Genomic DNA, 13,842 nt, shown 5'->3' with positions numbered 1-13,842 from the left:
GCACTCGAACTATAAATAAAATAAACAAAACATCTCGTGTCATTATGGCTAACTTTAGTCCCTCGTTGAACAATCTACTATTATTGTTCCAAAAATTATATTATGATCACATTTTGTAAACTCTCAATGCGCAGCACCGACTCGCACTTGACCGGTTTTCGTTTAATTCGCGCATAATAATCCCTACTAATATTATAAATGTGAAAGTTTGGGAGTGAGTGAGTGAGTATGTTTGTTACTTCTTCACGCTGAAACGGCTGGACGGATTTGGATGAAATTTGGCGTAAAGTTAGTTTATAACCTGGATTAAAACATAGGATACTTTTATCCCGATATTCCCACGGGATAGGGATAAAATCTCGAAATAACAACCGCTGGGCTTAGAGTCATGAAATTTGGTATGTAGGTAGTGGACGTCTGGAATAACACATAGGCAACTTTTTGACCCGATATTCCCACGGGATACCTAGGGATAAAATCTTGAAATAACAACCGCTGGGCTTAGAGCCATGAAATTTAGTATGTAGTTAGCTGGACCTGTGGAACACATATACTACTTTCTATCCCGATATTCCCACGGGATAGTTTTGTAACTAAGGGACCCCATACATCCTTGTATTATTATTATTTTTTTTTTTAATTGTATACTGTAGTTTTTAAGAATTGTATATGTAATTATTTTATTTTGAAAAAATGTCTTTCTGCCAAGTTTCTTGCGACGCATTCTTCTTGGCAATGATGGTCTTTCCGAAAGCGCTGGTAGTTTAAAACATGACGTGTAAAAGTGCCCATTGCGGCCTATTTACTGAATAAATGATTTGAATTTGAATTTTGAATAAATTTTTGAAATTTCAGCACTGGGTTTAGAGTCTTGAATTTTGTACAGTTATTCACAACACAACCTCAATGAAGACCACGATATAAATTTTGGAAATTTCCAGGGGAAATAAGTTAATTGCAACTACCAGACCGAATAGTTTACGCGTGCTAAGCCGCGGGTAAAAGCTAGTAATAATCATTATAAATGCGAAGGTAACTCTGTCTGTCTGTCTGTCTATCTGTCTGTATGTAAAGCTTTCACGTCGAAACCACTGAAAATGAAACTGAACCGATTTAGATGATTTTTGGTATATAGGTAGTTTTAACCCCATGGATCAACATATGATACCTTTTATTCCGGTAGAGGGCGCCACCGCGCGATTAGCGATAACCTAGATCCGCGCAGACGTAGTCGCTGGCATAAGCTAGTACGAGATAATTAAATAGTCACATCTCACTTCCATGACTCCACAACAGTTATTTAAAATATAAAAGTCCCCCTGTGTGGTATTGGGGACACCCGAAAAGTTAAGGGTAAGCACGGTACCCTACTTCCATTGGCTTGTCTACACCAACACCAGCTAAAGATTATTAAGACCCTTTTCACGTCGACCAAACACAAGCGCGATGCAACAGACGTGCAGCGCCATCTAAGGGGGAAATCGACAACTTTCTGAACCGATTTTGATGAAATTTGGTATAGAGGTAGTTTGAAACCCAAGGATCAACATAGGATACCTTTTATTAAGGTAGAGGGCGCCACCGCGCGATCACTTAGATCCGGGCGTAAGTTAGCAAGAGATAATTTAATAGTCACATCACACTCCCCCCCCCCGGCCCCGTCTGTGGCCTCGCTCAGGGATAGATTGAAGAAACTGTGGAAGTAGGTACTTAATCGCATTCTTTTTATTTTTTATTTATATGTATTGTTTATTCATAATTTTGTTTATTTGTGTGTATATATGTCATACTAATTGTTGTTTATTAAGTGTTTTTATTTATATGTTATATACCTATTCCTTTCTTCTCACTGTGCGTAAATTACTGTTCGGTTCGCCTATCTTTAAGTTTTCCTTTCCTGTTTAGGTTAGCTTGAAAAGATCCCTTTAGGGATAGACTTATCCGATAAGTTCGCCTTGTACTCTTTTGTTTTGTTGTTTTCTTTTTGTATTATTTTTGTGTTTTATGTACAATAAAGTATTTACATACATACATACATACACACTTACATGACTCAACAGTTATTTTAAAAGATAAAAGTCCCCCTGTGTTGGGGACACCCAAAAAGTTAAAGGTAAAAACGGAACCCTTAATCCGTCCGTCTGTCTACTCTAGAACCAGCTAAAAATTATTAAGACCTTTTCACGCCGACCAAACACTAGCGCGATGCAACTGACGTGCAGCGCCATCTATGGGGAAACTCGGCAACTTTTGTTAAAACAATTTATAGGTGCGGTTGTGCGGTTGAAATACGACCTCTATTGTCGAATAGGATTTAAGAAGCGAAAATGACGACCTGGGGCCTATTGTATAATAAAGAACAAACTAATACTATTAGTGATTTTGGTTGTAACTTGTACTTTTCTGTTGCATAACAAAATATGTGTGACAAATAATACAAGTGAATAAGTACAAGCTAATGCATGATAAAATATGAGTTATAAAATACAAGTGAAAAAATATGAGTCCTAATAACTAATATTATAAGTGCATTACGAGTATAAAAATTGCGAATTATTAGTTGTAACTTTTATTTATTACTACGTACCCAAGGACCATGGTAGTTTTGACTTACAAGTGATTTGGTTAAGGCCTAATCGACGAAAAATGTTTAATATTTTGCATTTATCCGACGATGACGATGATAATATCTAATAACCCGTCAATAAAAGGTTTAAAAGGACAGGATCAACTTTCGGAAAAAGCATTTATTTTTTGAACTTTTATTAATAAAGAAATTTGAACAATTTGATGAAAATTCTTTGTTGTTAGGTACTACTAATATAAACTTAAATAAATTATTAGAATCATCAACATTCTGATTATTTCTGATCTGCATACGCAGTATCCGTATTATTTTGATTATCGGATGTAGTTTCAGGAATAAACACAGCTAGTGTAAATTGATCCAAATTACTTCCCAGACCATTTTCGCAAATAGTTTTACGTTCACGTTACTGTACCCGCCAAGATTTATATTTTTCATGGCAAAGTCCACAGATGACCAAAAGTTTACCTCACTCAGCCAACTTTGTTACTTGTAATTTTGTGTTGTGCTAATAATATTAATATGCTTATTACAAGTTAGCAAAAATATGTTATGCAACGAAATTTATTTGTACTTGTAAATAATGATGAATTCGCTTGTAACTTTCAAGATATTATTAGTAATTTATGCAACACAATTTTCTAATATAATTAGTGAAAACACAAAATAATTATGCAACACGAAATAACACAACTTGTAAATTGCTAACTAGTAACTTGTACTATTTTCTAATATTATTAGTCTAATTATGCAATAGGCCCCTGATAACTCAAACCCCCATGAACTAATGGACTTTAAGGGTTAAGTGAGTGAGTTGTGTGGTGGTGATAGTTGGGTTTGTGTGATTTGTGTGTTCTTACTGTGTGGAGGTGGAAGAGCTGCGTTAACACACATTTCGTCACTACTTTAAAAATCGTACCTCAAAATAGATAAGTAATCTTTCTGAGTGAACTTTATGAACATTATTTTAAGGGTTAATTTTGTTGATTTATTGATTTGAGATACGAGATTTTTTCAAAGTAGTGACTATTTGTTACATAGACGTCGCTATTGAAAGGTCGCGGGTGAGCAAAGTAATTATTTTTAGGTCATCATGTCAACTTCATATGTAATAATAAGTATAATTTAAACTATAATGTTTATGGTACAGTACTAACCGCACCCGATTTTATTGATTAGGTTTTCGTTCTACGTTATGTATGTAGAGCCATTTCTGCTCTGTTACAGCGTAAACATTTTGTGAAATATAATGTATCTGCTTGGAGTCGTTAAAAGTATCTTTACGTGTAATGAATAAAATAGTTTCTCGACGTTTACAAAAATTCATGTAAAATTCCTACACCGCTAATTGACATGACATTTTGTACGGGTGTTATTCATTCAGCAAAAATTTTGAGGAATTCCCATTAGGATCTAGTAAAATCTCGCAATTCAAATTCCACTACCAAATCTAATGGTTAACACAAGCAAAGTCGCGGGTAAAGGTTTGTTTAATATCACGGAATAGTAGAAAAGGTGAGGAAAGCCCTCATGTCTGGTTTGTACCAGAACCTACCGCTACTTTACAGTATATTTCCGTCCCGATAGATGGCGCTGTGCGGCAGTTACATCGCGCTACCGTTTGGTCGAATTGTAATAGACTTGTTGATTCTCTAATGACAGCAATTTAGACGGAGGAGTTCCGTTTTTCCGTACAAAATTTCAAGTTATTTTTTGGGAGTTCCTCAAAACTGCAGGAGCTTTTTATTTAAATTACAAGTTGTCGACTCGGATTGACTAATTTTTTCGCTCTTCAATTTGATGTGTATTTCGTTCGAGTCTACCGTAGACCGGTACGAAATTATTAATATAGATTAAGATTATTGATTGAGAGTTCTAAATCAGATTGCTCGATTACATTCTGATAAAATTCAATTTAGATGATATATATTTTGGTCCAAATTCAAAATGGTCAATTTAAGTAGACGATTTTCCCTAAGCACCAATAGTAGATTATTGTCGTGGCCTGGAAGTAGCCAATTGCTGGCTGAGTATGAGTATTAAGTAATACGAAGCCAGCAATTGCTATTCCAGCCGAGACTAATATAAAGCTTTTCTCAAAAATGGTGAATAATTCTGAAATAGAATAAACTTTTTCTCAAAATATATTATAAAATTTAATTTTATTCCAATATTTTTCTTATGCTTTCCCGCCTTTTTTCATTAAAAATAAACTGCAGGTGTATTTTTCCACCGAAAACACCACAAGCTATTTCAGACCCAATAGAAAAAGTCCGGAGTTCCAACAAAATATCTGATACCGGCCATTACTTGGCTGTATACGACTTGTGCCAACATTTCCATGGCCTTTTTAACTTAAAAAAAATGTGACTGATTGCAGGCGCACTAAATCTTTATTGTCTAGCTAGCGCGCCTGCAATCTTTTTAACTTTTTAATTTTTCGCTGACCATAAACTATGCACTTCACCTTCCGATATGTAAAGAATAATGTCAACTTTTACGGACATTTTTGAGAAAAATAACTAGTAAAGCCTCAGGTAGTAGTAAATCGTTCTCTCCTTGAATGCTCTAGTTTCTCCTAGTTTAATTAAACTTTTTTTTTTCATTGCGAATTGCTTTACAATACATACAAGTCTAATAACCGTGTTACTAGTGCGGAAAAAAAGCGAAACAGTAATTACCGACTAATTAGACTGGCGCACAAATGGATAAAAATGAATGAATGAATTGAATGAGAGCCCTGTGCCCAGCAGTGCAACACCCAAGATCCGAGAACAAACATTCATATTTTTCATACAAATATCTGCCCCGACGCGGGAATCGAACCCGGGACCTCAAGCTTCGTAGTCAGGTTCTCTAACCACTAGGCCGTGTGGTCGTCTAATGATGACAAATTAATAAGAATGGCCGAGATATTGCGGAAGAATTTGAAGACCTTGTATTTTTTAGACATCTAACCTTTTCTATTACTATTTATATTTAATCTGTCATCTCCCAGGATAACAGGATCAAAGGAATTTGGGCACAAATTTGTGCCTCTGGGAGAGGACAGGTTAATGAAATAAACCTTATGGGTCAATCAAATATTTTTTCTTTGTTATTGTCCCGTTGTCCAAGAGACAAGTGACAGAGTTTCTTAAAAAAACTGCTCTTATATATGCGACTAATATGGTTAGGAGATAGTCTATAAAATGATGAGCTTGTAACTATGACAAAAAATTATACTCGATTAATTTTAACCACAGAAAACATATAGAAACTCGTGGTTTATACAGTTGTGCAGGGGACGTAACCATGGCAACGAGGTACAAGAAAAAGTCGATCGTCCCTTATATAACTCACGTTTCAAATCGAGTTTAACTCAACCTGTTTCGGGCTATTTCGTAGCCTTCGTAGCCCTTCTTCTATGAGCACTGCGCGTCACCATTCTGCTCCTAGGAGAAAGGCTACGAATTAGACCGAAACATGTCGATCCGTGTGATGTAAACCGTGGTGGCCTAGTGGTTTGACCTATCGCCTCTCAAGCAAATTTTTCGAAATTCATGTGCGGAATTACATTTAATATTTACCACGAGCTTTGCGGTGGAGGAAAAACATCGTGAGGAAACCTGCACAATCTACGAAGCAATTCAATGGTGCGTGTGAAGTTCCCAATCCGCACTGGGCCCGCGTGGGAACTATGGCCCAAGCCCTCTTGTTCTAAGAGGAGGCCTGTGCCCAGCAGTGGGACGTATATAGGCTGGGATGGATGGATGGATGTCGATCTAAACTCGATTTAAGACGTAAGTCATCCGGGTTTATTTCATTAAGTATGAGCGAGTCTCGCGGTAGTTTGAAAATGTAGCAAGAAATGATTTTAAATACAATTTCGAAGTTACCTCCGTAGCTTTCTCTCGCTTGCGGCTGGTACATGAAGATGACGAAGTTCCCCTCCGCCTCCGACACCAAGAAACCTAAATTCGTGTTATCAACCATGAATTCCATTTCGTAAATCTGAAAAAAGAAAAATAATCTGTGTAATATTTTTACTATTACAATGTTTAAAACTTTCACAGGTATTGAACGATAGATGGATTCTATGGACCGCCCACCGCACTAACATAACGATCCTGGAGCAACTAAAAGTACAGAGTGCTCAGCGTCTGTCTACCATCTGCCTGCAGCGCGTTATGCGATACTTTGGACACGTTGCTCGCAGAGATGCTAGCAATATGGAACGCCTGATGGTCACAGGGAAAGTTGAGTGTAAAAGACCCAGAGGCCGGAGCCCAAGACGGTGGTCTGATCAGATCTCAGAGCAGATCAACCTACCAATCAGCGCTGCACTCCACCAGGCAGCTGATCGTAACCGATGGAGAGTTGCTGAACACACGATCCTCAGCAATAAGGGAGCGATTGAGACGAAGAACGATAGATGGAGTTAAAAGTAAATAACCTTATTCATGGTTAACCCCTCGTATGTCCTGACACAGTTATGTGCCAAATTTAAGGCTATCTTTTTGTATTTTTTTTTATCAGCAGAGTTTGTGCTTATTAAAACAGATGAGGCTAGAATTCAGTACTCTTTTTAGTTCCAACATACGAGGGGTTAACCTAGAAATCGTGTTTGAAATACACTGACTGGCAACTATTTTGCCTATCGCGATGAAAGGGATGTAGTCACAGGATAAAGTATATTCTTTCTTTCTTATGTGTACAATATAGTTAAAACGTCAACGTAATTTTAATAAAACAACGGATTTTTTATTATTCATGTAGTTCTCTCGGAGTAAATCGGTGACAACTAGCGACATCTAGTTACGAATTGAAGAACTAAAGTGAATCTAAAATGAGACTCCAAAATTTGACTCTTATCGATAGACGAGGGGTCAAAGCTGCCCCCAGCTGCAGATCTCGCGACACCAGGCTGAGCGTGCATTGCTGCGCCTGGTAGCGCACCAGCGACACGGACTTGTACTATCTAGTCGCTAGTCGCTCGTTTGCAGCGATAAATCTGGTCACGTGACCCCATTTTGAATGTGATTTTGAATTTCCCGCGACTCAAAAAGTAGCTTCAAGTCGCCGCGTCGAGCAGCAGCGACAAGATGGCTGCTTGCAGGAATGACCTTGGTCTTGGAAGATGATTTCTTAATCTAATTTAGTAGCAGTCGTGGCAGTAGCACAAATAAAAGGGATTGGAGTATTTTTTGCCGAAACTGAAGAGGTTTTTTTTCTTTTCCAGCGATAAAGCTCAACATTTTCAGCTTTATCGCTATATGTCACGTGACCAGATTTGACGCTGGAAACGAGCGTCGAGCGACTGCATGTGGCCGCGCCTATAGGGAATATTAGGCAAAATACCATAAACGGGACTTATCACGCTATTTTTACACGAGTAATATTTATTTATTTGTATTTTTTTTTGTAATTGTCGGCGTCGGGATGAATGTTCGGAGGGATGATCGGACGTTGTTAGTGTTGTGTGTCGGTGTGATAGGGTGACTAATAAAAGTGACCAAGTTCAAACTACCCAGTTCGTGATACGAGTGCCGGCACTATTAGTGATCAAGTGCGGGTAGTTCGAAGAACTCGCGCTGCTAGGCAGACTTGACACCCCACACTTCAGTCTACTCGTGACCACGGCAACTGTAACGTTGCCGAAACGTCGAGGTAAATATTACTCGTAAATAGCGTGATAAGTCCCGTTTATGGTATTTTGACTATGAGTGAGAATCACGAAAGTTTAAAACGTTATAATATTAGGCAAAGCTCAGCGCAGGGGGCGACACTAGCTCAAACCGCCATGACAACGTGTCAGTTCTCTTTATAGTTTGTCGCCATGACGGATCATGCCATATTTATTACTAACAAAACAACATGATACTTATATCGATAGAGCTATATTTCAAAAAAAATTGAAATAATATGATATTATGGCATCCTACGAACATTTAAAATACATATAACACATTCAAAAATCCAAAAAGTGTTTACGGTTTGTGCTAGTGCTGCCCCATTGAATCGTGACTTACTGTGGAACCTTTTCGTAGAAAAAGTCAGTGACATCGCATTGCTTGACAAGGGAATTCAATATGACACTTACTCTGAGAGCGTTCTACGATGGGTAAGGTATCAAACGGTTTGACTGTACACGGCGGTATGTCGGTGAAGCTCGTTCACCAAATCTCCTCGTTTCGATCCCGTAGAGAAACCCCGAGCATAGTTTCTAAGATACGAAGGGTGTAAAGCTGGTCCCCCACCTGTGCAGCCCTAAGGTCCCTTGACACCAGGCTGAGCGTCCTATGTTGGGCCTGGTAGCGCAGCAGCGATACGGACTTGTACACGTCTGCGACCAGCACCAGATTCTTGACAGCCATCATGCGGTGCACGTATATCTGCGTATCGATGAAGGCCACGCCCACAAGGTCGTTGTCTTTCAGTTGCCAGATGTAGATCTGTGGACAAGATACAAGATTCGATAATAATAATCCCATCAAAATATAAATGTGAAATCTATATATTTCAAGCTGAAACAGAAAAATAGACCAGCGCTGGGAATCGAACCCAGGTCCTCTGCAATCCGTGCTGCGTGCTATTCCCCTACACCACCACTGGACAGGAGTCTAGACACGAATTTCTCCTATGCACCCACATTTCAACTTGCTTTTTTCATTAGTCACTTAAGCAGCGACACTAACGCCATCTATGTTTTTAGTTCTCATCGAGATACATCAAACATTCCCTTGGAACTATCCGCTCAACAGGGACAAGAGATGTCGCTATTAAGCAATCAAATTAAGATTACTTTTTGTAAAAGTAACAAAATTTGGAGGTGAAATAAGAAATACAAAAAGACTCCAAAAAGTAATCTTAATAAATGTGAAATGAGAGCGAAGTTCAATATTATGATATATGCCTTGATTGTTGACTTCAACGACAAAAGAAGTGAGATCTATACTAAATAGGTGCCAAGTGCCAAGGTGCTAAGTTCAACGGTCATTTCGGTAGAGAGAGGGCGCCACCGCGCGATACCCTAGCTCTGCGCAGAGGAAGTCGCGGGCATAGCATATGCACGAGTGATATAACTAATAGATAGACCACTCTGCTCTAATCGCTTCTAAATTTCAATGTACATAAAAAGCTCCTATGACTGAGGAACTCCCAAAAAATAAGGTAAAAACGGAACCCTTGTTCCGTCTGTCTGTCAACTATCAAAGATTCAAACAACTCTCAAGCACATTTGAATTCGACCAAACGATAGCGCGATGTAACTACCGTACGGCGCCATCTATCGGGAAGGAAATATACTATAAACTTGGGGAAGGCTCTAATACAAACTGGACATGAGGACTTCGCTTGCATAAATCATTAGATATGGTAGTGAGTAGTGACTTATAGTTTGTTGCTGTTAAGTATTTTATAATAAAATTTATAGGTAGGTGTTATTACAATTAGAGTAAGCATCAACATTGTGCAAGTATTTTGGATGCAGATTTTTTTTTAATTTGCTGTCGGTGGCTGAATGGCGCAAGTCTTTAACTGTGAATTCAATATTAAATGTGATTATAGACATTGTAAATAATTTTGTGTATAAATAATAGCAGACTTTGTACGCCTGAAAACTAGGTATTGAAGTGGTGGTGCGGACTGTTGCGGCTTTACGGACTTTAGCGAGCGTCGTACATCGAAGTCGGTTTCATTGAGCTATGTTGTTTATGATTTGTTTTTCTATATACATAAAGCTGCACTGTCACTATTCGAAGGTTTAATTAACAAATATTGTTATTCAGAGCTATTGCGGAATGCAGCATCGATACAAACCGCGCCGTTAACCGATGCCATAAATAATAAATTGTATTTTTTTATATCCCACTAAAACTATAAGGGGCTGTTTCACCATCCATTGATTAGTGTTAACTGGCGGTTAGGTGTGATGCCGTCTCTATTTGTTTTGTTCGAATAGACGGAGACGGCATCACATTTAACCGTCGGTTAACGCTAATCGATGGATGGTGAAACAGCCCCTAAATGTTGTTACTTCATCACAGTATATAGATAGTTTGTGCGAATCGCACCACTCGCCGTTTCAAGATTAATACACGGATCCACCGCAAGGGAGCGCGCCGGACGTCTTAGAAAAATATGAAACAACCGTCATTCTTCATTCGTTTCACCTTTCACTTACAAGATTTGAATTTTTTAACGTCTTGCATTTATTTCAAATTGTATCGAAATTATTGTACGAACTTTAAGTTTATTAAAAGCTTTAAAATCATAAAAGCTCCTTAATTGAAGAAAGCCCTACCGTCGACACCCATCCTCATCAGGCTAGCTCATCGCCTAAACAGATAGTTTCTTATTCGCGACAATCAAACCTATTTTAGTTAAAAATGGCGACTAAAATTCATTTCATTCTATCTGTCTGACATTTAGATTATTAAAAAGGGACCATTTGTTAGTAACATAGGCTGTTCCAGTTTATAATAAGGGGGATAGTTTCTATCGCGAATATTGCACAGTACCCGCGGGATAGCGCTAACAGAATGGCGACTGGGTTAAAAACATATCATTCTATTTAGTCTGACAGTTAGATTATGGAAAAATATGGGACGCGTATTCTTTGGTTTATCAGCATCATCATCCCAGCCTATATACGTCCCACTGCTGGGCACAGGTCTCCTCTCAGAATGAGAGATTTGGTTTATCAAATTATTAAAAATCGACAAAGGTATAGATCATCAAACTATTAGGTAAAAATAGTACCATATAGTGACTTCACTCGAAACATCTAAGCACTGTATCCTCGTCATTTTTTGTTTGTCAAAGAAAAGAAAAAATACGTGTACAGTCATTGACACTATCTAACTGACGGACTTAACAGTTTTTTTAGTCGTCTAGCCTATTCTACGCGGACGGAGTCCCGGGTAACGGCTAGTTAAATGAATAGAGTAAAAAATAAACGAATTACCTTCTGTCCAACGGCAGATATGAGGTACCCGAGCACTTGAGTGAGCGCAGTGACTGGTCCCTTCTGTTCCTTGGCGTAGATCTCCTTGAAGCGATTCTTCGTGAGCGGCTGGCCCGGCTCGGGGACCACGTCTATGATGTCGTATATTATTATCTGAAAGCGTACGGCGGATGCGATGAGATATACCTGGCTTTTACAAGCTTATTTTACTTCTTGTATATAGTAGTCTATAGTAGTGTAGTCTTATGTATAGTAATAAAACTGTGTAGTATATCTTTGTAGCGGTCCGAGGGTCACCAACGGTGCTGGCTGAAAATCAGCGCTGGGGTGTTTATTATTAACGCTTCAGCATTATGCTGAGCCAGTGTCCTATTCACAACCGCAATGACACATACTTTCCTACGTGTTGTCTATTTGTACTTAATACTATTGTTGTGTCTTGTGTTGTGAATAAATGTATTTTCTTTCTTTCTTTCTTTCTTCTATATTTATTTCTTTAAGGGAATATTACTGTAATTTTCTCCCGTCAGAGTGCAGCACTAGCACAAAACCGTAAACAGTTTTTTCAGTATCTTAAATACCATAAACCCTTATTATTTCAATTGAATTTTTGGAAATATAGCTCTATCGTTACTATCGATGTAAAATATCATGTGATTATTTCTATTACGCTCTGAAGCGATAAATACCTTAATATATTGTGTTCTCTGTACTGTTTACTATTCAATATAGTATTGTAGTCACCAGCATTAATATCTGCCGCAGCGGAGCGTGCAAAAATATGTGACACGTCCGTCCGGCCCTAGAAATAAAGTCGTATCAGATATTTATGCATGCTTGTTGCGTCAAATATTGGTGCTGGTGACTGTACTAATACTCTTTGGTCATGATCTGTCATGACGACAAAATATAAAGGAAACTGACGTTGGTATAGGGGGAAAACGAGCAGGCGGATCGCCTGATGGTAAGCGATTACCGTCGCCCATGGACACCTGCAACACCAGAAGAGTCACAAGTGCGTTGCCGGCCTTTAAGGTAGGAGTACGCTCTTTTCTTGAAAACTTGAAGGTCATAGCGGTCCGGGAATACCGCAGGCGATAGCTCACTCCAGAGTTTTGCTGTGCGAGGCAGGAAATTTCTGGAAAAACGCACAGCAGAGGACCGCCAACCATCTAAATGGTGAGGAAATGGTGAGTAAATAGTGACGTTGTCATGGATTTGCGCTAGTGTCGCCCCCTGCGCCGAGCTTTGCCTAATATGCCCTGTTTTGATTCACTTTTAGTGGTCGGATAGACATGAAATTTGGTGTTACGTCAGCTGGACGGCAACACGAGTACGTACAGTCACCAGCATTAATATCTGCCACAGCGGAGCGTGCAAAAATATCTGACACGTCCTTCCGGCCTTAGAAATAGAGTCGTATCAGATATTTATGCACGCTTGTTCTGTCAGATATTGGTGCTGGTGACTGTACAATCAGCAAAAACTATTTTTTTAACAAAACACTTATTTTAATTTCCATAGTAACATAACCGGTGACTCGCATCTAAGTATTACTCGTAATTACTACATCTGTCAAAGACGTTCTAGTGAAGAAGATATACTGACCCTCCCTCGTGACGTGATGTCTTCGCTGTAGTTGTAGTTGGTCCCTATGGCTATGTACCCGCGGAGACCGGACCTGGAAACGTTCGGGTAATATGCAAAGTTTCAGATGTTCATAGTAGAGGAGCCGAAGAGGGAATTTTTCGGATTTGGAAGCACAAGGAATCCCGCTGAGTACCTCCACTTTTTTTTATGTAGCCTGTATTATGTCCCACTGCTGGGCAAAGGCCTCCCCTTTCCTCCGCCAATCTCCACGCCAATCGAGCTGAAAAGCCCTCAGGTCGTCCTTTTGTTTATTTATCCCCTCTACTTATAATTTTATAAACGTATCATTGATCTTGATTTTCATGGTTTTTGATTTGTTGTATTTGTCTCCGTACCGAATAGCAGAATAAGAATAACTATTAAAAACATTGGAATATTGACTAAAAAATTAAATAAAAAAATAAAAAACATTTTCCCATACAAAATGTTCATGGGTTTCGTAACTGTCAGTTATAGACCCCATCCCCGCACACTAACTTAATAAGTTAGTTATTTTATATTTGCCTAGAACAATATTCACTTAAAATAATTGACATGGCAAAACCACGTTGGTTGATGGTTTGGAAACGCAATTGGACCCGCTAGATGGCGCTGTTGTTGGTATGTTATCATAATTTTAATGTAGTGTTTTTTCGGGCAGGTCGTCTGCCGGGTCCGC

The 13,842-nt window shown here is 38.7% G+C and overlaps 1 protein-coding gene across 1 annotated transcript in view; it reads right to left on the bottom strand.

Moving 5' to 3' along the window:
- Nucleotides 1-6,271: 6,271 nt before the first annotated feature.
- Nucleotides 6,272-13,842, bottom strand: part of LOC141440582 (cleavage and polyadenylation specificity factor subunit 1-like) — a gene marked incomplete at its 5' end in the record, with an annotated part of 30,874 nt that continues 23,303 nt past the window's right edge. Inside the window, 4 exon segments of the mRNA XM_074105144.1 lie at nucleotides 6,272-6,580; nucleotides 8,827-9,021; nucleotides 11,535-11,687; nucleotides 13,143-13,215. Of these exon segments, the coding sequence (XP_073961245.1) occupies nucleotides 6,287-6,580; nucleotides 8,827-9,021; nucleotides 11,535-11,687; nucleotides 13,143-13,215 (715 nt within the window).

Source organism: Choristoneura fumiferana, chromosome 22 (assembly GCF_025370935.1).
Source record: "Choristoneura fumiferana chromosome 22, NRCan_CFum_1, whole genome shotgun sequence".
Classification (NCBI taxonomy): Eukaryota; Metazoa; Arthropoda; class Insecta; order Lepidoptera; family Tortricidae; genus Choristoneura; species Choristoneura fumiferana.
This window is presented reverse-complemented; position numbering and strand designations above follow the sequence as displayed.